Genomic DNA, 25090 nt, shown 5'->3' on the forward strand with positions numbered 1-25090 from the left:
TGTGATCAAGGAGATTCGTTCAATGTCCATGTAAACATCCTTCTCGTCAACTGTCTGCATAAAGTTACTGTGAACTTCCCGTAGACATCTTAAACCCACATATACACATACATATACTCACCCATTCCAACTTATACCTTGTATTTCAGAAGGAAGCAGCATCGACAAAGATCGAGCTCCTGAGGACTTACCGTTTACCGAGGCAAACAGCAGGAACACAATACCGAATATCTCTGACACGTCCTTCCTTCTCCGCTCTCTGCTCGGTTCGTGAGAGAGTCATAAGTTGCGATGGGTAGAGAGATCATATCGCTGCAGGTGAGCAACCAGTTGATGACTTTCCAGATTTTGCTGCGCATTGCTGATGCTCTTCCTACCGTTATAGGCCGGTCAAGCTGGTAATCAGAGTGAGCTTGCATCCATGATTTCCTGTTGGCATCAGGAGATATACTGACTTGGAACTTTCCATGACATATCAAGTTGGGGCACAAGTGAGTCATCTATCACCATCACATTACCATCTGTTGTCCATGCCGTATCAGGTCATCATGCGAGGCTGACGATTTCGCTCAATTTGTATTTGCAGTTCTGGCAAAAACTATGCGCAGAACATGGTATAACACCTCAAGGGAATCTCGAAGAATGGGCTGCGGACGGGAGCCAAGGCGATAGGAAAGATGTGTTCTTCTATCAGGCGGATGACGAGCATTATATACCTAGAGCTATTCTGATAGATTTGGAACCTAGGGTGAGTTGACCACCCCGCACATCCTTTTTGATGTTTATGATTATACTGAGGGTGGATCGTTGATATAGGTAATAAACAATATCCTCACATCACCGTTCAAAGGTCTATACAATCCTGAGAACATCTACGTGTCGAAAGATGGTGGAGGAGCGGGAAACAATTGGGCTCAAGGGTATAGTGCAGGAGAGAGGTTGTACGATGATTTGATAGAGATGATAGATAGAGAAGCGGATGGAAGTGATAGTTTGGAGGTGAGTCTACTAGACCCAATCTGTCATCTCTTCCACGCTATCCCTTGGCTGGCTATGCTCATGTATTGTTTGACTGAATGGTCAGGGATTCATGCTTCTCCACTCGATAGCGGGCGGTACAGGCTCAGGTCTAGGATCGTACCTTCTCGAGCGACTGTCCGACCGATTCCCCAAGAAACTCATCCAGACGTACTCGGTGTTTCCCGAATCATCTGATGTGGTGGTCCAACCGTATAACTCCCTCCTGGCGATGAAGAGGCTGGTGAATAACGCGGATAGCGTGGTGGTATTGGATAATGCAGCTTTAACGAGGATAGCGGCGGATAGATTGCATATACAGGATCCGAGCTTCGTGCAGACCAATCAGTTGGTGAGTCGGCAGTGTTAATGGAGATGCAGAGTTGAATGATGGGCAGTCGAAGTGATGTGCGTTCATTTACAAGGGATACACGGGCTAAGCTCTCTGATGCTATAGGTATCCACCGTCATGGCTGCTTCTACAACTACTTTGCGATATCCCTCCTACATGAACAACGACCTTGTCGGGATCATATCCAGTTTGATACCCACCCCGAGATGCCATTTCTTGATGACTTCGTACACACCATTCACAGGTGACGAGATAGATCATGTGAGTCAGAGTCTGCAAGCCATCTGAAATCTCGATACCTTTGTTCTGAAATACATTTGCTTGATTACTCTCCGCTCAATCATGTGACCGCTTGCTAATGTCATGTCTACTCATCATTAGGCCAAATCAACTCGTAAGACTACCACTCTGGATGTGATGCGCCGACTGCTCCAACCGAAGAATCGAATGGTCTCAACTATCTCTACCAAGTCTTCCGCCTACATCTCATGTCTCAACATCATCTCCGGAGACGTCGATCCTACAGACGTGCACAAATCGTTATTGAGAATTAGGGAAAGGCAATTGGCCAATTTCATACCATGGGGTCCGGCCAGTATACAAGTTGCCTTGACTAGACGAAGAGGTGGTCCGGCGGGAACAAGTAACAGAGTTAGTGGAGTGATGATGGCTAATCATACTAGTATAAATTCCGTGAGTACATGTGATGACTGAAGGTGCCAAGCAAGAGATGTGTTGTACTAACGGGTCGACTGGGATTGAATGGTATAGCTATTCAAGAGGATGATACATCAATATGATATGTTGCGTAAACGAAATGCTTTCTTGGAGCAATATAAGAAAGAGGAGATCTTTGCGAATGGCCTGGATGAGTTTGATGATGCTAGACGAGTAGTGGCGGAATTGCAAGAGTGAGTGTAACTGAATCCAAAATCGAAATACCATGTCGCGTAGGATGATGAATGCAGAGCTGATCAAATGTCATTACTGCATCAATAGGGAATACGTCGCCGCTGAAAGTCCTGATTATATCGATTACGGAGGAGAATAGGCGAGATATACTGTCCGAGGGTGGGATGGTAATAACGCAGTGTGTATAGAGGTACTCGACAATTTGGGTTAATCTTTTCTCCTATCATGATGACTGGATGTATAATATGTATGAACTCAGATTATTTCAGACATGAATTTAATCTTCTATGAGAAGAGCTTGCAACATGCCGGCTATGTTTTGATAGTGTAGACATTCGATTTTACATTTATAGACAACTTGATTTTTCCCTAGTTCTTCTTCTACGATACTGACACTCATAGCATACCACCTGATTGCAGATTGACTCCCTTAAGCGGTTTGCTTCTTGGATGGGTCAGCGGTGAATCTAAGATAAGGCTATGGTTTCGTAATGGGGTATCAGCAGTGGATCTCAATAATACAATGATCGTGATCTCAATAATACAATGATCGTGATCTCACTAATATAATGATGGGATTTTCAACTCACATAAACGGTCTTTACATCATCTCCAAAGAGTTCTTTCACTTTTTCACCTTGTACTGAAGGATGTACGATAACGTCATCACCTTTCTTCCAATTGGCAGGAGTTGTAATCTTATATTTATCACCCAATTGGAGGGAATCGATGACTCTCAAGATTTCAGGGAAGTTTCGACCGGTTGAAGCTGGGTAGGCGAGGGTCAAACGGACCTTCTTCTCTGGGTCAATGATGAAGACTGTTCGGACGGTGAAGGGAATACCCTTTTTATCTACGTTAGTAGCATCGAGGTGATCGAGCATTCCATAGAGCTCTGCGACCTTTCGATCTTCATCGGCGATAATTGGGAATTCGAGATTGGGGCCGTTAGGGGATAGAGCATCGATATCTTTGATCCAACCTTTATGAGAATCGGCGTTGTTAGCTGATAGACCGATGAGCTAAAGCCTCGAACAGAATCACGTCAGCTTCAAATCTTGGTCCGATTGTCAATTGGTGGAATTCTCACCTTGACTCCTCGGGATTGGAAATCAGCGTAGGAGAGGGCAACGGCCGAAAGCTCGGTAGTACAGACGGGGGTCTAGAGTGAAGGTGGATAATCAAGGTCAACGATCATCCACGCTACATGATCACCATCATATTGATTGCTAACACTCACATAGTCATCAGGGTGAGAGAAGAGGATAGCCCATGATCCACCTAACCACTCATGGAACTGTATGAACGATCAGGATTAGTAAGTCAACACGTTTTAGTCATTCTGAGCTGGCCACAGATACTCACATCGATCTCCTTGGCTTGACCATTCTCTGAGACGGTAGTCTGGAAGTTGGGTGCAATATCTCCTAATCTAACGTTGACCATTGTGTTCTATGCGTCTTTTTTTAATGATGTCTAGGAAGGAAAAGTGAGAGTTATAGTGATGAAAGATGAAGGAATGCGAATGGAAGAAATCGGACGACTAGGTATATATATATATACTCGAGGTGAGAGTTGCTGGATCGCACGTAATGTCATGTCATCACCTCACATCACCTCAACATGTCGAGTAATTCCAGATGAATCCGAATAAACTGAATAGGTGCGATATGGCGTAACATCTCTTGGTACACTTTGAGATGGCGCCATCGATTGTTTATCGGTCATCCGATCGAAGAGATTGCCAATCCTAATCTGATAGCAATAATACTCATGGAGCACCACATGTGGAGGCTACAGACCATAATAATCGGAGGTCACCGCTCCCTCTTCACCCGTGTTCCGATGGTGGAGGTAGTCCATCCTGAGATCGATCAATGGTTTCATCTTTGGATCTGTCTTGTATCTGTATTTCCTCACCTTTAATTAGCTTCTTGATTAAATCACAAGTGAGGGAGTCAAAACAAGAGAAGAGATCCGTTTCAGCACATCTCAAACGTCGCCCGTCATACAACTACGGTATCAGATCTCTGTTTGTGAGCGTTATCGGTAAACCATTCTTCAACTCCTTTCGGAATCGGGGGTCGTCAAAGGATAGGTTACATACAAAGGTTTTGCGGGGTATGGGTGTCTGCCAGAGTCCCAATTAATTAGGTATATAGCTCCCATGAGCTGGTCTCATCAATCCGATACTTCCAGTGATCACCAGAATAATCAAGATATAGTAATTTACCATAGGCGAGAAACAAAACAAGCGACAAGAACATACCAATCTCCAAACTTATAATTGCTAGAATTTACAATAGTCATACCTTATAGAAAAAAGAACAACAAATTGAAATGTTTTCAACCGAAGTCAAACCTATCTCTCGAGAGGTCCGATTCGCCTCTATAATTGATGATCGACCCACCACCCCTACTCCAGGAGATTACCTAAACTTTGAAGAAGATGTGAAATCGAGTATCGAAGTTGACTTGAGTAGTTTACTATCTCAAGCTCAGAAACATAACGATCAAGAAAAATCATCTGTAGACACCGATTCAGCTTCGGTATATGATGAAAATAGGAAAAGATGGGAGTTGGATGTAGCTGTACCTGCAACTGCTTTCGGAGGTATAATTAGATTCGATGATGATACAGTGGATTATAGATCCACTATCACCAAAAGAAGATCCTCACCCCTCAGTCTTGGTCTAGGGGTGGATGGGATTCCTCAACCACCTAAGACTGCTCCATTACCATTTTCAAAAAATACATTGAATTTCCAACCGTTTGACGAACCGCTTACACCCCAACATGGTCAAACTTCCATACGGCAACCTTCACCTAGTTCCACCAATCATGGGGGATTGCACCTTCACCCACCACCTACAGCAACAGCGACTGCAGCTAGATCAGACAAGCCGATCTTGGATCCAGTAGATAACGTGCAAAATGTCAAGAATCACTTGGAAGGTTTGTCAATCCATTTATCAGGGTTGTTCGATCAGGTAAATCAGTTTGACGAATTGAAGAAAGAAGTGAAATATTGGAAAGATGTTTGTCTTGGTTTGGAAATTGGTAAAAAGGATTTGGAGATTGTCTTGACTCAGACGCAGAATCAACAGGTGAGCGGATACATGTCCTTGGGAGCGAATTTTGAAAATCGCTGACATTTATGCTGTTGGAAGATCGAATCGAAGTTTACAGCTATATTGATTGACGGAGATGAATATATCGTGAGTTACGCGATCCAATCAGGGGCGATAATCGAGCAATCTACTTAATGATGTTCTGTACTGCTGATAGTTCCATGAGAAATACCTGCAAGCAGGTTATGAAGGAGGTCAAGAAGCGGTTCAAGTCCTGCTGAGGACTTTTAGGGAGAGAAATTTATTTGAAAAGGTGATCGTGCAGGTATTCTTGAATAAATCAACTTTGGGTGCCACCTTGATCAAAGTGAGTACGAACATGAAGATCTATCTCACGGCTGGTCTTGAAATGCTAACTCCGATTTGATAGAATGGTATTATCCAAACTTGGGCAAAGTATGATCGATTTTGGCAAGGCTTCTCATCGATAAGTGGGCTCATCACAGGTGTGTAGCCTCCTACCATCCGAGAGAAACAGATTGCTGAATGGTATTTTTAGTGTGTGATCTGGGTTCAGGTGGAGAGACCGCTCAAAATAAGATTGACGGTGAGTCCAGGTTCGAATGAATTCAGGCAATTGATGAGAAGGAAGCTGATTCTGATATTTTAGAATATTCCAAATTATACATCGATAACCCACAATATTATCAGATAGTAGTAAGCGCTTCGCCGAAGACATGTCCAAGATCGAGCAAGTAAGTCATTTCCGGCTTCGTTATCGTCCATGACCGCTGACAACCCTACCGTTTCCTCGTCAGCTCGTGGCAGGGCTGTAGCTCAGAGAAGGTTTTTGTGTTATCGCTGGATGTCGCATCCCATCCCAGTGATCATCAAACGATCGACATAACGGGGCTTTTCCAGACTACCGAGCTGGTACCTCTGACTGCGAAGCCAGAACACACTTATACCCATTCCCTAGATCATGTGGAAGAATACCACTGGTCGAGCTTCAACCCGAGCGAGAGTAGATCCGGTAGACAAGGTAAAATCCATGTCCCACCTGTTCCAGTTCTATCGAGCGACGAATTCTCACCAAAGAGAAAGTTCAAAAAGACGAACAAGTACAATAAGGCTGCTGCTGAGCAGGTTAGAAGGCTTGACCCTAGACCTTGTCATACGTGAGTCATCCTTATACTATCTTCTCTTCAGAATGGCCATACTTACTTGATTGGTTTGATTGCTTCGATTGCTTCGATTGCTTCGATGATGTATCGACATAGTCATTATCTCAGTGAGAGCAATGCGCGATCATTCAATTCTTCTCGGAATGATGAAACTGATTGTCATGCTTTCCCTCATATAGGCGAATGGGGTTGTCGAGATGTGGACGCATGTTCCTATGGTCATGGCTATCGTAAGCAGCATATCTTCACAATAGATGGAATCAGCCTAAAGTCTGACTGTTTTTCGCAGATCTATCGAAGGCGCAGCTCAACGAATTGGCTAGAATGGCTAAATCAGTGATTTGCCCTTATATGAAAGATGGACGATGTGAGTATGATTTGCACTCTCGTCAATTTTGATCTGCGAACTGGATCGTTGACATCTTACTTGGTGGACAGGCCGATATGATGACGAAGATTGTGTTTATGGGTGAGTGACCTCAATCTATCCCGAGACCAGCTGTAGTCATACTGACTTATGAGTAGACATAAATGTCCAAACGCTGGGAAATGTCCATTGTGAGTATGACTTGACGTATCGTACATGAGTTCTCGGGCTAATCATGTGAATTATGATACAGTGGCGATTCGTGTCGGTTCCATGTCATTCCCAACGGACACGGTGAATTGGACTGATCATTGAATGTTGAGTGCGAGAGGAGTTGGATTATCTGTTATCGGTCATATCTTTAGCATCGTATCCTGCGTGTTGTATCATATACTGTGTGTAGATCACAGGAGAGCACTTTCATAATATAGAATTTCATATATAATACATCCAAAGGATTAGCATTGTACAAAAGTATACAAGGATATTATTCGCATTACTGCACTGAAATTTACCTAAACATTTCTCATCATATCGTCAAGAATCACATCACAGTTTTTATCTCCTCTTGTTCGGAAGTGTTTCAACCCGAACTACTTCCTCCACTAGATAAAGCACCCCAATAGGCCAGTCTCTTCCCGAACTTCTTCCTTTTCTCCTGAGGTGAGTCGTCAGGTAATCTCGAAGGGCAGGAGGAGGTTTCAGTGGGAATTTGAATTTGCTATTTTGGGTCACAGTGGAATAGAACAGTGTCAGACCAGTCAGCAAAACACTGTATATTCTTTACCCCAACGGCCGGTACAGTATACCTGATGATAAGCAATGTGAGGAGCTGCATATCTAACTCACCAGTGTCCCGAAAAAGCTTTCCATCTGACATGTTTTTCCTCTTCCCCCACAACATGATTGCCTTGTTCAACTTTTAACCCCGTATTGGTAGACCTCTCAATACATGATCTACTATCTTCTTTGTAAAGCAGTGTATCTACAGCGACTGCAACGGTGTTAGGGCTTTGTCCCAAAACCATTCTCGTTGGTGTTGAACTATACGATGAGGGACTACTTACTTCTCTCCTGATAAGACATTCTCAAGTTTTCGGTATTAATGTGTGATGCGTATATATTAGTAGAGGTGGCGAGGTGGCCTTGAAAGTACAATGCTAACCTACCAGCTTTTATACCATTCGCTGAATATATATGCATATTCACTTGGCATTCCGTCAACCGGGAATTATCAACGATGAAATAGCCTGAGAAATAATCTAATGTGGTTACAGATTAAGTTGGTTCTCGAACAGGCACGGGACGTAGATCGTTTCCATTTCCATTTGGATTTCTGCGGTCGCGGCAAAAGTCGAAAGCAAGATGAATTCAGAATTAGCCAAGACAAATATGTAACAAGAACAAGGACAAGCGGTAAAGTCGACTACCGTGATGTACGTATTCAAGTTCACATCAGTGGTACTTACCTCGTACATCGTCACTACGACGGAATTCCTCCTCGGTCAGGTTCCACCTTGAAAATGTTCATAGGATCAAAAGATTGTTTTCCACGTGATAAAGGAGAAAGTACGACAGTCTTATCTTGGATTAACCTTTCTGGACAATGCCGGATAACCGGAGGCTATGACATTACGCGAGTATGTTAGGACCATCTATAAATCAAGAACATCGTCAAATTTCATTGCATCTAACATTGAGATCAAAATGGCTGTGCTCATCAGAACATGCATATAAGACCTGACGTTGTGACCTATAACATACAGTAGAACAAATACCTATTCAGACGGGACATTTCTTCTTATCGCCACTCCATCACACAATACACAATAAAGAGATAGAATTTGATTCGCTACCTATAACATCAACAAAGTATACATACAGTCTCAGAGAAGATGTACAGGACGCCATCAAGTCGAGAGAGTGAGTCTATCGCACATTCACACATTGACAAATTAACACTGGTATGTATTTGCAAGAACTCGTTCCTTTGATTTCCAATACATCCTCTGAGGAATATAGTGTCTCCTCAGATACACCTGGGGAATGGCAGACTAAGAAAAGAAACTGGTGTATCTTTTCCAAGATCCAGTAAGTAAGGTTGATCCCTCAGATGGGATTCGGGTAACCACCCTCGAAACGGCTCCTCGATCTGATTGCGCTGATGTTATCTGTCAATACCTCTTATCAGCAAAATCTGTTGTCCTTCTTCCACTGACAACCTTACTTCCGAACAGAGGAAGAAGATAAGGAGAAGAAGGATGATGATGGGTGCTAGAATAGCTGCTGGCGTCACTGCGTGATTCCACCTCACATCTCACATCTCACATTCCAGATCTGTTGGTAAAGGTGGCGGAGCAGCGTATTTCAGCATAGAGATTTATTGGGACATGTATGTAAGCATTGTCACATTCTGACTGTACCATCATTGTCGTCAGGCGCGAGACGAGAATGCTACTACCGCATCCTCAGCAATAATTTTCGATCGAATCTATACTTCAGTCTCCTCTAGAAATTCACCTCCCTATCAGGTTTCGACTCCACTCCGACATGTGCTGATGGTGCACAGCCTGATACAACCCTTTGTAAAGATCTTCAACGTCCAACTCCTCTCTTCTTAATCGACTATGAGGGCAAGTCCGTTGACCAGCTTGACAAAAGCTTACCCGACATCGCTGCGATGACAGTGTCAATACTAATCAACCATCTTACTGATTTTGGGCCAAGTTTCGGAAACCTACATCCTATTCACACCTTACAGCACTGTATCAATCTCTGACCAACGATATTATTTACAAATCGATCCACTCGCATACACCACAGGCGTCTGTATATATATCGTCATCTGTACGGCAACACTTCTCAAGAGCAAGTCAAAGGTTCATCTGAACTTTTCCAAGCCACAGCACTGCCGTAAAGGTACTCGGCGTGATTTTACCTTTGTACTGACCGTAAGTCTCATTTTGACGATATGATGATGCATCGCCGATACATCCATATCCACATCCCCTTTACTCCACTGTAAGAATCATACCAGGTCAGGAAGAAGGCCAGACTTACCTTTATGTGAAGTACGGTGAACGGTTGGGGTTCTCGGTATGTTGTCATCCCTGTGAACCGGCGGTTCAACATGGTAAATAAAAAGACTTCCGTGTTGTTTTTTGAGTATCATACTGTATTGTGGGACTACGGTCATCGTGTGCAGTATAATTCGCTGTATTCTGTGTAGGTTATGAACCAGCGGAAACATTGTCACTAAGCCAAGCCAAACCAAAGCGATCAAAACCTAAACATACCGAATTGATTCGAACGCAATTGCATTACAGCACAAATGATGCCCTCTCTTCCAACAACTCATTCTAGAGACAGTAAAAATGGCACAACTGCCAAGAGTAGTAAATGGAGAGATCCCAGATTCTTGAAACAGCTCAGGGGTAATTCTAGATATTCTTCTCCGAATGATGTCTCGCAATCGAGCCAAACCCAAAGTCGTAGTCAGAAATCACCTACACGAAGAGAATCGATCACGATAACTAGGACGACGAGCTATGCGAAAGATGAGAGCAATCATGGTAAACAACAGGTCAATGGGATTGGCACCATTCCTCCACACGGACCATCAGTTTCTAGAAGAGTGTCAAGCACGGATTACGGAGGACAAGGACAACCTATGTCCAGACAAGTTTCCAATTCCGGTTCGAGTTCTCCACCAGGCCAAGGCCATGGTCTTCATCCGTATTACTCTGGAGTACCACTCTCTAGACAAGCTTCCATTTCTAGCCAACCACCTCCTGCTAATGGTTCCGGTAAGGGTCAAAGTCGACCATCGATCTCACGCCAAAACTCATGTTCCAAGCACCCTAACTGTCAGATCGTCAAAAGTTCAGGTAAATACACCTTGCATGTATTCTCGGCTCCGAGATCTAGAGAACCAAGTATCGATAGACATTCGCGTACTCGATCGAGAGCAAGAGAGTATGAAGATGATTCGCCACCTTCTAGAAGGAGTCATGATCATAGAGGTAGATCATCCTCAAGGGTATCCGCAATATATTCTCCACCAGATCGTGAAAGCGAGTATGGACGTGGACATGAGGATCGTACTTCGCGAAGGAGAGGCGATTCTAGAGCACCAGACTATCGACTTCCCAATGATAGTTATGACAGTCCACCTAGTCATACACCCCCATCAAGGCCTTCCATTGATTATAGGCGATCGTCATCCCAGGCTCCTCATACCAATGCTAACGGCTACGATCGTGGGTTTGCTAAAAGATTCTCAATAGAGAATTTCAATCCTCACACGATGGACTTGATCGGATTCCGAAGAGATGGAGGAGGGATCGAAACTAACATAAGGGAGAGATTTGACGTTCGACCTAAATGGGTTTATGGATCTACGACGGATATACTGAGAACTTCACCTAATCACTATCCTATCAGGACACCGGATGATAATCTGGTTTGGAGGTCGAAATGTCCTCATACGGTGAGTGAGACTAATCCTACTGTAATATTAATACTGGATACTGTATGTTTGGTATGGGGTACTGAATATGGTGACTGACGATTTATTTCATTTGTTCGTGGTGAATTTTTGTAGGATGGAAGCAATCGACCTGAAGATTGTAAGATGCTACACACCAACCTCGACCCTTCATCAATATCCATCACTCCTATTTCCGATACGGACCATACCAACTATTCCATCTGTCTCATGTCTCCTCATCATCCTTCTATCAGAGGTGCTGAGCTGAACCACGATACGTCGTCAAACACTTTAGAAGCTAAAGTAAGATCTGTAGAGAATATTCAGCAAGACATGGCTAATCGATTTATCGAATGGTCAAATACCCCAAGGGGAAGACAGAGACTGGATTTGGAAAATGTATTTATGGCTGGATGTGATAGTTGGATGAAAAGGAGAGATAGGTTGGAAAGATACAGGATGGAATTAAATGGTAGCCATACCACCCTCCACGTCAGTAATGGTAATACCAATAATGGTCTGAATGGTGATAGAACCATCACCACAAACATTGTTAATCCAATAGTCAAGGGTTTCAAAGGATTATCCACAGGCCTAGAGAATGTTTCAAATGGTTTAGAGCAAATTACGAACGATATCGCCACTCGTCTCACCACAGCTAATGCCGGTGCGAATCCCGGTGCTACAATGCTCGACAGGCTGGATAGGCTGGAGAGGGTCACAGCTGGGTTTGAGAATGAGGTAGATAAAAAGTTCGGAGATATAAAGAGTCTTGCAATTGAAAATATGACTGGGTTACTTCGCGAGAAGAATTGCAATTCAATTCAACCTACTAAACTTCAAAATACATTGAGAGAGAATAGCAGCAAAGTGAGATTCAGTCTGACTGATGGGAAACATCTGAAAGATACTCTGGGTAATAGTCTTCCATCGACTGAATCCTTTACGAATGCTACTGCGCCACCACCTGGAGCAGGATCGGCGGTAGGAAGAGCAGCAATGTTGGCCACTAGGACGGAGGAATCTTCCAAATTCTTCAAAGATCATTTCAAAACTATCAGACAATCAATCACCGAACTGATCAAGTGGAACAATGCCGATCGTGATAAGGAGAACGTTTTGAGTATACTTGGCAAAGACCTGAATCAGATACATGAACAGATGGTAGACAATCAAATTGCAGTTGATAGTTTAAAAGAATACGTACAGAGTGGTCAAAATAGTTGGATCGATAAGATGGATCGTGAATTGGAAGATGTTCAACGAGAGGAAGAAAGACTGAAAGTGTTTAGAAATATCTTATTATCTTGAATTTCGGTTGGACATAATTACTAGGCTCAAGAATGGAATCGCAGTAACTCAGCATTTACGTTTCATTTTTTGGGTACTGTATATACTTGTATGTATGGTGACCCATCTCCTTATGCATGCATTTCAGAGCATTAATTGTAAGACTGAATTTATAATGTTTTGAGTATCCTGATATACTAAAGTATCCGAAAAAAGCAATGTTCTTATTACAGATTACAACAACAACATGGTGGAGCTACACGAGAAACATTGTAAGAGAGACGTAAACATGTATGAAACAAATCCTCAACGGAAACGACTGATCTAATTATCTTATTCTTCCTCAAATCTACTTTCTATCTCTCTCTCTATTCAGTCTAACGATCTAACTTCTCCACTAAGGTCTTTCGGTCGCTCCGCTATCCACACTTTCCAAAGGTGGCCTTTCCACTACGGTCTCCAGCGGAGGAGTCTCCAATGGTACCATGCTACTACTACCACCACTACTAGGCGATTTCTCTTCTATGCTCATATCACTCAATTTACTATCTAGGGAAGATGACGATGACCAAGGATCCACAAAAGTCGGTATACCTGCCTGTGGAGTGGTATTGCTGAATTTACTTGGATTGGGCGTAGGTAAAAGTTGATTATCGTCTTCATGTTCGTCCTCTTCCCCTGAACTGCTCAGTCCGGGATTGCTATTCACCGTAGAGGTCCGATTCCTCCTTAAGTTGTAGCCCACGACAGGTGAGCAGGGTACGGAAGCGGAAGTCGAAGAGGAAGAATGGGTACTAGGCGTTAGACTGGTTGTGGAACTCTGTCGAGAAGAGAGGTAGGCGTAATTGGGATGTCGGGGTGAGAAGTTTATGGGTATTCGTGACGATGATATGGAACTTCTCTGGGAGGATACGCTAGATCGACTAGATAGGGAAGATGATCGGACGGGCGAATTGCTATTGAGCTGAGATGGTTGGGGAGGAGGGAAGAACGATACTGATCCTCTTCTAGCTGAGGAGGCAGTTTGAGGTGTGAAGTCTGCAGAGGGTGTCCGAGTCCTCATTGATGGTCTTCTAATACCATTTGGATATCCATTCCCTTCGTCATTCATCACTGTTGTTCCTGACCCGTTGGAAAATCCACTCTCAGAGACCACACTCTGCCTACGAAGGTATAGCGATGCGGTCGATATGGTGGCTGAACCGGATGAATAGCTCGCCCTGATCCTACCGTTGTTTGACTGCTCGGAAGATAGAGGTATACCGAATAATTTGTCTACGGGCAAGGAGCCCCGTCTGGCTAGGAGAGAGGGAGGTATAGGTGCGGGAAGGGGTTTGGAAGGGAACATGAGAACGGAAGGGCGACGAGATGAACTCGCTGAAGTTGTTGGTTGGTATGATTCGTCTGTGGATCCGGATGTCTGAGGCAAAGCCACCTCGACAGTAGCTGAATGGACGATGGAAGGACGTCGACCTGCTGCGGGAAGGGTTGTTATGGTGGAGCAGGTGGAGCTTCGACGGGTAGGTGGAGGTGACAGTGCAATTGAGTTGGAAGTGTTGTTGGAGTGAGGGGGAATGATTGATCCTCTACGATGAGTCATTCCTAGTGCTAGACTACCTCTTCTCGCTAATGTCGGTGAACCAGCGGGCGGACTGACAGACATGGTAGATGAAGATGATGAGGGGTATTCGAACGGACCTTGCTCGGCTGTGGGAGTACCCATGAAGGACGTGGAGGGGCATGTACCGAATTTGAATCCTTCTGAAGGTAACGCTACGTCCTCTACAGATGAGAGTGGACTGGGCGTGCGTCCTACGGATGATTCAGAAGATGATGCAGAGGGTGATGAGCCGCCGAAGGAATAGTTGCTGAATGATGGTGGGGGAACTGTCAAAGTGGGTAGATTCGCACGAGCATTTTTCACATTTTTCGTTCTATCGTCATTAGCTATGACCACTCCATTCCCATCCTCTACTTCTTCGGTCGTACTGACTATCAAGTCGGAAGTGATCTTGTCCATCTCGTATATCGGCGTGAGAGGTGGTCCACTAAGAGAAGATATAGAAGGTCGAGGTGATGGCCCGGGGGAGAATGATATGGAAGTGGAAGTTGAATTGAGAACAGGTGATAGCGGTATCATCGTCGTTTCTATTTTCTACTTTCGCGTTTCGTATGCTCTATCCCCTTTTGAGGAGCTGTGGAATTGCGAAGACGTAACGTAATGAGCGAATGCGGTGGCGACGTCAAGCTGAGCAAGGGGGAGCAAGGGAGGTTGAGGATGTTGGTGGTATTAGAATACGATCCTATGAGGACAAATGATATGGACAGAGATACAGATGTTAATGATACGTATGAGACAAATTATTGGTATTATTTCTGATAATGATACATGTTGAATGGTTGATTGATTTGATTTGATTCTTCACATTAATTTTGCATACAGACATACAAGAATACCCAAGATGGGAAATGGGAAGTGCCGAGAGGGTGAGGACCCAGAAAATCATTTCCCATTTCCCATCTTACAGGGTCCGGTTGATGGAGGTGAATCCTGAGATCTGGGCTTTTGTTTTCATGTTAAGAAACGCGTACTACATCGCTGGTACGAAATCACGGAGTGGATAAACCCACAGATCTGGAATGACCACATGAAACAACCCGATAATCAGGTGGCAACGAGGTTTATGATTCAAGGGGCTTCACTTTTTACCCCAATGAACGATACCCCCTCGAGATCCCTCCACCAAGGAATGACAGCGGACCCTTGGGCAGAGACGAGGGAACACGATCAACGAGACCACGATCGACCTTTTCATCAAATTTGCATTCAGGGTGTTCCAACAACCACGAACGTTCCTGAAAATCATGAACGTACGCGCAGGGTCTGGCCGGCTCTGGCCGCCGATGGAAAGGCTTGTCAACAGCGGGAGCAAGGCGTGGAGTTCGAACAGACGCATGCCTATCGACATTCGAAGTCGGAATTGAATGTGTTTATCGTGTTGCTCAGCTCAAAGACGCGTCTGCTGTAATGGTTGACTGGACCGATTATTGATTCCCATCAAGATTACGTGTACGATATACAAAATTACCTCATTCCCATGTCATCAAATCACCTTATCTTTCAACCTCTCATCATCCTCTCGTTTTACAGCATTCCGAATGTCAACCAACGTCGACACAGTAAGCTACAGTCAGCTACGGTCACTCCTTGTATCATACATACATACATATACAAACAACGTCAAAGCCACAGCAGTCACCCGGCACCATGCCTCAGCCATTACGGCCAACAGATAGGTGAGTAGTCGGTCTAAATATCACTCGCTTTCCTCCTATCCACAAGTGCCAAAATATCAAGCTGACATACCCGCTCGACAACTGAACAGCTTCAACTCGTCCACGGCGACCATTGTACCTGACAAACGAAGGGCTGACTCCAACAACAGCCGATTTTATCCTCAAGGAGTGCCCCAATCCCGAGCTCTCGTCAGCACAAGTAGCTTGGAAAGGCATATTAATTCTGCGTTGAGAGTCAATGCAGGTGGTGATGATGGGATGATAGGGTTATTACATACTCAGACGCAAGATATGGGCGGAAACGGGCTGTCAGGTCTAAGCTTTGTGAGTGAATCCTCTCTCTGGGTGGGATACCTCTTGCTGAACTGCAATCTTGGTAGATGAGAGAATTTATCCAACTTCCACCGGAAGATAATCCACAACCACAATCATCCTCCTCCCAAACTCCATCTATACCTTCTCTTCCCCAGCAGACCAACTTTATTCCCAATACTCACACTTTCGAACCCGTACCATCTCCTCATTTCGCTCCTCCCAGCTCAACATTCGATCCAATTCCTCTTCCACACGCAAATACATTCGCAACACTTACTTCACCCGTTGAACCCAGCCCCAATGGTCCTTCAGACTACTTCAGGCCATCTAGTGTTAATTCGTACCACTCACATGCCGCATCGTCGGTCGACGCATCAGAATACTACAGCACAACAGATATGGATACCGACGACGACGACTTGGCGTCCATCCACGACGTTCCTCCTCTAGCTGTCAAATCAAATATAGGCGATTTGGGTATGGGTAACATCCATTTAGAAAACAACAATCACAAAGCGGATATCCTAAATTGGATGAATTATCAAACTCACACTCAAGATCAACGTGGTAGTATATCACCTAATGAGATCAAAACCCAAAGTCAGGTCGTATCGCCTTCCGTGATAAATCATCCTCCTCCTGCTCGACGTGTATCTTCTTCTGCATCTAAGACGGGTAGAGCCGTTTCAAATGTAGCTGGACCATCGAAAGGTAGGAGGTCCACTACGAAGCGTGTGATAGGTACGACGGATGAAGAGAAAATTAGATTGGACAAATTGGAACGTGAGTATCTCTCATCGCCACATTTGAATCGTAGCTAATGAGATATTTCGATTACAGACCGAAGAGATATCAATCGTCGATCAGCTCAGAAACATCGACTACAACGTAAGAAGGATATGGAGATTCTCACCCAACAATTGGCTGAGAGAGATGCGCGGATTCATCAATTACAGAGGGACCTGGAGGTGGAGAAGGCTAGGAATGATCAGTTGAGGATTCTGATGAATAACAGATTGGCTAATTCGGGCGGACAAGGAGCAAATAGCGGATGAAATGTGAAGTCAAGGTGAGTTGTGAGATCATGTTGTCTCGTCAGGACCTCTTGACGCTTTGAACGATATTCATCATTGTGCTATATCGTATCATTCTGGGTCTTCCGTCTTGTCATTCCTCTACATGACCACCTACTGTTGCCTTTCCCTTCTCCCCCTCTCCCCGCTCTCGCCCTGCCTCTCTTTCTCCTGTTTCTCTCTATTATCATCTTCTTCCCCTTCTTCGCCTTCCAATGCTCACTCAATCTTCATTTCACCCCTATCATATCCTCTTCGCCACTTTACCTTTTTTTCGAATTTATACCTGTCTTGTCCGCTCGATTTCATCTCGCTAATCTGGGTTACAGTGATATCCAATTTGGTGCCAAGCGAACGACCGTTGCATGTCTTCTCAATTGTTCAGTTCATGTACCATAAATAAATACAACATTACGTTCTTAACGAAAATGATCACGATCAAATCATGTTTATATATGATCAAAACATAACCAAAAAATTGAAATCCGTATAAAAGTCGGGAAAAGATACAGATATGCTGGATTAGCTATTGAAAAATAGTCATGAAAAGATGATAATCATCGAAAATATGCCAGAATGGAAATAGAAAAACTGATTTGTAAACTATTATATATATATGGTATTTTGTATATAAGTTAGTCATATGCCAAAGTCCATTTGCTAGATATACCATGATATGATCATGCACATAGAGTTATTCTTGTGAACAATTCGACTCGGATGCCATTCAACGTTTGCTCAACATTAATGAGTGAGGATAGCCACCTTGAGTTTCTGAACGTGGCGATAAGTCATGTTTAGTGAAAGGGTCCTTTGGCTTATCATCCCACTCCTCACCCCACTTCCGACACTTCACAAGCTGTCCGTTCTATATGATGAACTGCAGTCTCACAGAATATTATGTATTCATTCTTAATATAGATAAAAAAAGGTATCACTTCTTTCCATACGATTTCCCCCATTGATCTTTGATTCCATCTCAATCTCGGCCGAGATGAATTTCTTCCGGCCTTTCGCTGAGAACCCGAATCGATTATTCGTCTCTGTTGGAGAATGAACTGTTAGCTTATGCCTACGATGCAGAAGTGAAGAAATAGATTTACTGAGTATCGTACGAGTCATCTATACCGCCCCTGTTGTCATTCAATCAATGTCAGCACTCAGAGTGAATCGGAAGGCCAAAGTGGTTTCTCCGGCTGGTGCACGGAGATGACAAGTGCTTGTAGGAGCCGTGATGTGACAGAGTTCCATCACAGATACTTACATTAAGAGTTTGATCAGCCAGGCTTCGGGGCTGAGGTCCATGTTCTGAAAGAGGATCACCGAGTCAGCATAGCGCAAGTCGCGCCATGAGATAATTATACAATTGAGAGAGACTTACGTTCTTTCTCATCATCTCCGCTTGTTCAGCTTCGAAATTCGAGGTTACATCTATCATCCCCCCTACAACTGGATGATTGTCGAGCGATTCAAGGAATTTCATCGCTTTCATGTCATCACCGACTTGTGCGAATTCTATTGGAGAGCAAGACATCAGTGGGCCGAACCCAACATGTAATTGCTGAAAAAGGAACTAACGGTATGAAACAGCATCCGGCCCGTCTGGACAGCATGATTGGATCAGCATCAGATGACATGCCTTTGCCTGGTCAGTGATGCTGTTGACTCACATCTGGTTCGTTGGAGCTCTCGACTGGCGTTGACGATGACTTGAATAACTTTGAGTGCATAAAGGTCAGCTAAGCATTATGAATGGCTCTCGTATCCCAGCTCACCCTTATCCGTGGGTTCTCCGGCCGGTGTACCTATCATACATCATAAGCTCTTCTTACACAACGAGATAGGGAATGAGCTCACCATCGGTTATAGCAATGATAAGAATAGGCTTTTGCAAAGCGTTTGCTCTAGCTGGACCGAGGAGGAGAGGTTGGAGGATCTTCTGATCGAGAGAAGTTCCCATTGGAGTAAGACCTACTCATATCTATCAGCTTGGGAGTAAGTAAAGTAGGACGATTGAAGTAGCAAGGGCGTACCAGAGAATTTGACTTGATTGACGAGGTTCAAAGCGTCTTGTTCAGTCTTGATGCCATTCCCCTCAAGTCGGTTGTTCATGAATCGGACTTGAATACCGTCATCGTCGAAGAGGGAAGTAGCGTAGGCTACCCGTGAGAGGATCCTAAGGATTGTCTTCAGTCAATTTCTGTAGAATGAGGATGAGGTTGTAGACTCACAATTTCAAATCATCGATTCGTTCACCACTGTAAAGGCATAGATAAGTCAGATTAGTTAAGCACTTTCACCAAGCGACTTTCAACTAACCCTTGTTCGAAGGCCATACTTCCACTATCATCTACATAAAGGATAACGTCGAACAAAGATAATTTGACCTGTCATCGGAAAGTCAGTATATTTTTCGTTTGCATCACGAGTACGGAGTCAGCTTACCAAGTCCGAAGCGAGCTCAAGGGGCATTCTCCATTCCTGAGCGATCTTGGGCAAAGCACCTGATTGAGCGACTCTCTGGGCGATAGCTTCGAGTTGACCTGTACCAGGTGGGTAGAAGGCTTGGATCTTTTGCTACGCATATGGAAACGATCATCAGTGCCTCCCTTCGAAACAGCAAAGGATAGATGGCTCGACTGACCTCTTGAACACAATGTTGTAAAGCTTGTAAGATCGCTTGAGCATTTGGACCACCACCTACGGGTGCTCCACCTGACGCAGGAGCACCTTGAGGAGGTCTATATTGTGGAGGTTGATTACCGTATTGTTGAGATGGCAAACCCTGTTGTTGGCCATATTGTCCTTGTTGTTGACCGTATTGGGGTTGTTGGCCGTACTGCCCTTGTTGTTGGCCATATTGACCTGGTGGTGGTCCTGATGGGGGAGCATATTGATTTTGACCATATTGCCCGTGACCTTGACCTTGTTGGCCGTATTGGGATTGACCAGGAGGTGGTCCAGAGGGAGGAGCATATTGTCCTGAAGTAGGTCTACAATACATTCATCAGACTGCGCAAGGCCAGAGGATACTTGGAGACTCACCTTTGTCCAGGAGTAGGAGGTGGACCTTGAGGAGCACCATATTGCTGTTGTTGAGGTTGTTGGCCGTATTGTCCATGTTGGGGTTGTTGTCCATATTGACCTTGTTGCTGTTGTTGTTGGGGGGCACCATATGATTGTTGTTGAGCGGGTGCACCTCCCCCGTAAGGGTTTGCGTTCCCACCTGCTTGTGCGGCTGCTAATTTAGATGCGAGACCCATTGTCGATGATTATAATTTGCTATACACAATATATGTATGAGGTGATGAGTATAGAGATGGCAAATTATTGAAGAAAGAGGGATCGAAAGATAATGTTCTGGGTTATGCGTTATGTTTATATGCATCATAGACGCACGCACCGCTTTTGATCCTTGATCCTTGATCCTTGATATGGCAAAGGACCACTCTGGCACTGGGCGCAGAGAAGGTACCCGGATGTACTGTGACAGGTCTTGGCGGAATGTTGTGACGATACACGTCATCAGCACGTGGTGAAGTGAAAGAGTGGAGGCTGAGCTTGAGCTTTGGGCAAAAGGAAAGGTGGCGAAATGTCGAGTCCAAGTGTCAAAGTGTGTCCCTGTCTCACTCTCCAGATGCAAGGGGTTTTACTATATGTTTGAGAATATCGTACTCGAGTACACTTGAACATGGGTACCAGATGTGGATTGAGCAGCTTTCTAGGTGTAATGAATAGCACTCTGGACAGCATGACCAGCTGCTTACTCCTATACACATCCTTGCTGACACCGAGCAGCATAACGAGGATATGGGATTAAATGGATAAAATGATGTTTGCAAATAATCCCACTCTGTTTTGGTTTTTTCACGTCAATCGAGTAATGTCACCACATCTCCCCTCCCTCCCCTACTATCCCCACTACACGACCATCCATCTATCTATATTTCCATCCTCGTTATTCTCTCTGCGCACATCCATACATCTCTTCCAGTCTTTATCATCATCATCCTCCTACAACTTATGAGAAACGAGTAACGACAACACGAACAAGACCTACCATTGCATACAACTACACATACACATATGAACCTTGTCACACGTTTCCCTCTATACGAACTTGTCAGCAGTCTAACAACAAACACACAATCTCTATAATCAAAATTTTCATCTTCTTTTCTTCTGGAAAATCAAATCAAGCCTTTTCTCCTCTCTTGCATGGGCAGACCCCAAACGATAAAAACTTCTGGCCAACATACATCTTGCTATCATCCATTCTAATCTTACCTGACGTCGAATTTACGCGTCTCAACCAAAAAGTCAAAATAATAACAACAGACAAGACACGTCGTCGTCCCTTATCCTCAACACAATCTATTCATCAACATAGTCCAAGATGAATCACACTTCACCACCGTTACCCAGCCTGCATTCCTTATCTATCTCACCTCCTCCCGGATCATACACCGCGGCTAACAACAATTATCGTTACAACGGTGTGTTTGGCCCTCCATCACAGGGATCGACCGTTTCTCCTGATTGGGCTACCAGTCCGAAGAGAAGTTCGAGATCTGGTATTCCTCAGGTAAGCTTTCTCTCCTATTTTCTTATGTGCTATCCCGCTGAAAACTCGTGCAGGGATGGTATGACTCCAACGCACCTCCGTCAAGAGAGTCGCCTAATCTCAACGCTTTCGAAGCGTTCCGCCGTGACGCCCCTTCCCCTCCTACCCTCTCACCTCCTTCATCAATCACATCCGTGCCCACCACCGCCTCGTCTCACCCATATCAGACATACCAACAGCCATCCTATCCTCCCGTCGACAACTTCGCGCCGTTGGCCGTCACCCCCTCTCCGCCTCCAGTAATGTCGTACGGTCTCAACACCGCTGCTTCCGCCCCAAATCTTGCAGGTTACAACGCCGGTGGACTACCTCAATATGGATCTCAATCTCTCGCCAGCCTCGGTAACAACCACAGTCGCACACAGGCCAATGGGTGGCGAAATGGATACGGGATGCCTTCAATTCCTTCATCAGATGAGGATGTCATTCCAACCGCCATAGTCATCAAGAATATCCCCTTCGCAGTCACTCGAGAGACCTTGCTAGGGGTAATGGAGTCTTTAGGTGCTCCTTTACCATACGCTTTCAACTATCATCACGACAATGGAGTATTCCGCGGATTGGCTTTTGCCAATTTCCGTGCACCCGACGAGGCAGCTTCGGTTGTCGCTGCGTTGAACGGATATGATGTTCAAGGTAGGAAACTACGAGTTGAATATAAGAAGGTGTTACAACCTGGTGAGAAAGACAAGATCGAAAGGGAGAAGGCGTTGAAGAGGATGAGATCGATTCAATTCGATAATACCAATATCAATAAAGCGGAATTATCAATCCCAATCCCACCTCAACCGATCTCAAGACCTTCAAATGGATACGAGAATAACAGTCCACCACAATCAGCCACCTCAGCTACCTCAGACTCCTTACCTCTCACATTAGATATGAACGATCCTGCCGTATTGGATATCTACTCGAGGGTTTTGGTATTCAAAGAAGATAGGATGAGGGATGAGTTGGCGTTCTCGAAGAACCTCACTCCGACCGAACGAAGGATCGTTCATCTGGTGGCGCAGAAACTGGGTTTGTCAAGTTCCACAAGGGGTGAAGGTGATCTGAAATCCGTTGTGGTTTTAAGGGAACCACCTCAACCTCAACATCGACCTACTCTTACTACCTCTTCTTCAGCTACCATATCAACCTCATCTTACCTGTCTCCATACTCTTCTACACCCACCAACGAGTTATCTCCTAATCTACGAATCAAGAAATCCATGCCTGATCTGAGGGGGTTTAACGGACCAGTGGTAGCCAGAGATCCCGCTCGATCGCTCAATCCTCAAAGATCCTCAGGTAACCTTCGAACCGACGCTGGAGGCAGAGATTACGTATCGATGGGTGCTGCTCATGGTAGGAGGACTATCGGACAAGGTCAAGCGTCGGGATCGTTCAATGGCTTGTTCGGCGGCGTCATCCCTCCCGTCCCTCCCCTCCCTTCGGGATTGGGTTTGCACTCCAAAGGTCATTCCATCTCTTCTTTCGGTAACTCCAATGGTGCCTCAGATCCAATGGGCGAGATGTTATCTTCCCAACCACTCCGAAATCCCAGAGGTCCAGCGGGCGAATCAAGAGGGTTTGGCGGTGTAGGGGGGTTCAGACCTACCTCCAATGCGAGCAACAGAAGTAACATAATGATGGGAAGGAGAGTATCGGAAGAAGATGAAGAAGTTGATACTTCGAGTTTGGGCGGGGGATCAGGATCAGTAGGATCAAATTCGAATTCAGCGGTTGGGAGTGAAAGACAAGCTGCCGCCAACGCCAATGCCAATGCTGCTCAAAACAACCAGAACCAAGGTTATATGGAGGGTATGAGAACTAGAGAATCACTCGAGCTTTAGAGACTTTAGTATTTTTATCTGAAAAATATTTAACGGAAGGGGTTAACGATAACGATTAGTTATGGTCAGGTGGAAACGTCGTTTTTTCTTTTCTTTCCTTTGTTCTATCATTTCGTCATCCCATCGCTTTCGGTTCTTGGTCTTTTCGTATTTTCAAATTACCTCAAGTCATACACAACATGCCACGATATCACCATCACATGTCAACGAAATCATAATTTTGACCATCCAAAATTCAAACGTTTAACATACCCCTTATTTGAACGTTTGAAAGGACTTTTCCATTTCGAATGTTCATTTGATTTACATATTCACGGTGTTCATACCTCACAATCAACAGATTATAAAAGTAGGCCGACTTTTGCTATATATATCATATTGATATCTAATATACACAAAACACTCATCATTTCCGTTCTTTTATTTCTTCTCTTTTTCCTGCCTCTAAATGTCCTCTTAACGTCGTCTATGCTTTGTCTTATGTCTAATGCTGATGACCCCTCATTCTCTGTTTCTTCTTTGATGATGATTAATGCATAAATGGTGTACTACGATTGTCCAAGGCGCATTCACGTATGAAAGTGTTGATGTAATTGATATGTGTCGCTTGAGATCATCAACGTTATCGTACTACAGTACATAAGTGTTCGTCGATGTGCACCGTCCTGTCCTTCATTCTGTATATACTGTAGATTGCAATAATATTGAGAGCAGATATCCGGTATGCTTCACGTTATTTCTACAAATGTCTTGACTTGTTGGAAGGAGGGGAATAACAGTCTTGAAATTCTAAACCATCGGATACATCTTTGTATCCAGAAGCCTTGGTGTTTCAGCAGAACCACCTATGGAACTTCTCACAAAGGCTACAGTATACTCGGTCAGAAGGCCATTCTCTTACTACGCTAGAAGCTGGTAGATTGATTGACGACATTACAGCCTTCGATAAAGCTGGTATTGAGCAATACTGTATGGTATATAACCTCAATAAATATCCGCTAAATAAGACATTTCCACGTAGTGACGCTAGATCTCAGTCGGATTTGCACAGCACCTGCGGCAGTCACGACTAGTACATTGTGCTGTAGTGAATTCATCTAAAAGATTCATGTCTACATTCGTACTAAACGAGCGATTTGTTCACTGTCATATCCGCGCTGCATGTCAAAGGAAATCATTTCGAGCTGCCCCGGCTCATGATTGTATTACACTGCCGCAGGACTTCTTCGTCCATTAGGCCTCAGATGAACCTCAAGGCAATGA

At 44.4% G+C, this 25090-nt stretch overlaps 9 protein-coding genes across 9 annotated transcripts; 5 read left to right on the forward strand and 4 right to left on the reverse strand.

Moving 5' to 3' along the window:
- Window positions 1-291: 291 nt before the first annotated feature.
- On the forward strand, window positions 292-2420 carry L199_000839 (tubulin gamma chain; the record flags this gene model as incomplete). Its single annotated transcript, XM_064886597.1, has 10 exons — window positions 292-318; window positions 386-407; window positions 481-491; window positions 587-748; window positions 817-999; window positions 1085-1369; window positions 1475-1630; window positions 1751-2062; window positions 2141-2280; window positions 2369-2420. The coding sequence occupies 10 exons, from the start codon at window positions 292-294 to the stop codon at window positions 2418-2420; spliced, it is 1350 nt and encodes a 449-aa protein (XP_064742669.1).
- Window positions 2421-2711: 291 nt separating this feature from the next.
- Window positions 2712-3727, reverse strand: L199_000840 (uncharacterized protein; the record flags this gene model as incomplete). Its single annotated transcript, XM_064886598.1, has 5 exons — window positions 2712-2759; window positions 2872-3303; window positions 3372-3443; window positions 3522-3578; window positions 3647-3727. The coding sequence occupies 5 exons, from the start codon at window positions 3725-3727 to the stop codon at window positions 2712-2714; spliced, it is 690 nt and encodes a 229-aa protein (XP_064742670.1).
- An 894-nt stretch (window positions 3728-4621) lies between these two features.
- On the forward strand, window positions 4622-7212 carry L199_000841 (uncharacterized protein; the record flags this gene model as incomplete). The annotated part of the gene is made up of 12 exons (XM_064886599.1): window positions 4622-5389; window positions 5453-5500; window positions 5571-5720; window positions 5784-5859; window positions 5913-5960; window positions 6024-6108; window positions 6172-6531; window positions 6634-6767; window positions 6827-6904; window positions 6976-7006; window positions 7063-7095; window positions 7158-7212. The coding sequence occupies 12 exons, from the start codon at window positions 4622-4624 to the stop codon at window positions 7210-7212; spliced, it is 1866 nt and encodes a 621-aa protein (XP_064742671.1).
- A 250-nt stretch (window positions 7213-7462) lies between these two features.
- Window positions 7463-7932, reverse strand: L199_000842 (uncharacterized protein; the record flags this gene model as incomplete). Its single annotated transcript, XM_064886600.1, has 2 exons — window positions 7463-7625; window positions 7754-7932. 2 exons carry the CDS (start codon window positions 7930-7932, stop codon window positions 7463-7465), a joined length of 342 nt encoding a protein of 113 aa, XP_064742672.1.
- Window positions 7933-10238: 2306 nt separating this feature from the next.
- On the forward strand, window positions 10239-12704 carry L199_000843 (uncharacterized protein; the record flags this gene model as incomplete). The annotated part of the gene is made up of 2 exons (XM_064886601.1): window positions 10239-11393; window positions 11508-12704. 2 exons carry the CDS (start codon window positions 10239-10241, stop codon window positions 12702-12704), a joined length of 2352 nt encoding a protein of 783 aa, XP_064742673.1.
- A 376-nt stretch (window positions 12705-13080) lies between these two features.
- Window positions 13081-14823, reverse strand: L199_000844 (uncharacterized protein; the record flags this gene model as incomplete). The annotated part of the gene is made up of 1 exon (XM_064886602.1): window positions 13081-14823. One exon carries the CDS (start codon window positions 14821-14823, stop codon window positions 13081-13083), a length of 1743 nt encoding a protein of 580 aa, XP_064742674.1.
- A 1128-nt stretch (window positions 14824-15951) lies between these two features.
- Window positions 15952-17350, forward strand: L199_000845 (uncharacterized protein; the record flags this gene model as incomplete). The annotated part of the gene is made up of 4 exons (XM_064886603.1): window positions 15952-15980; window positions 16070-16304; window positions 16361-17078; window positions 17136-17350. The coding sequence occupies 4 exons, from the start codon at window positions 15952-15954 to the stop codon at window positions 17348-17350; spliced, it is 1197 nt and encodes a 398-aa protein (XP_064742675.1).
- A 1117-nt stretch (window positions 17351-18467) lies between these two features.
- Window positions 18468-20631, reverse strand: L199_000846 (uncharacterized protein; the record flags this gene model as incomplete). The annotated part of the gene is made up of 13 exons (XM_064886604.1): window positions 18468-18501; window positions 18633-18676; window positions 18750-18883; window positions 18947-18970; window positions 19039-19086; window positions 19144-19173; window positions 19226-19339; window positions 19402-19544; window positions 19600-19626; window positions 19688-19755; window positions 19814-19945; window positions 20013-20361; window positions 20414-20631. 13 exons carry the CDS (start codon window positions 20629-20631, stop codon window positions 18468-18470), a joined length of 1365 nt encoding a protein of 454 aa, XP_064742676.1.
- A 1133-nt stretch (window positions 20632-21764) lies between these two features.
- On the forward strand, window positions 21765-23827 carry L199_000847 (uncharacterized protein; the record flags this gene model as incomplete). Its single annotated transcript, XM_064886605.1, has 2 exons — window positions 21765-21953; window positions 22007-23827. 2 exons carry the CDS (start codon window positions 21765-21767, stop codon window positions 23825-23827), a joined length of 2010 nt encoding a protein of 669 aa, XP_064742677.1.
- Between the last annotated feature and the right edge of the window lie 1263 nt (window positions 23828-25090).

This window comes from Kwoniella botswanensis, chromosome 1 (assembly GCF_036426115.1).
Source record: "Kwoniella botswanensis chromosome 1, complete sequence".
Classification (NCBI taxonomy): Eukaryota; Fungi; Basidiomycota; class Tremellomycetes; order Tremellales; family Cryptococcaceae; genus Kwoniella; species Kwoniella botswanensis.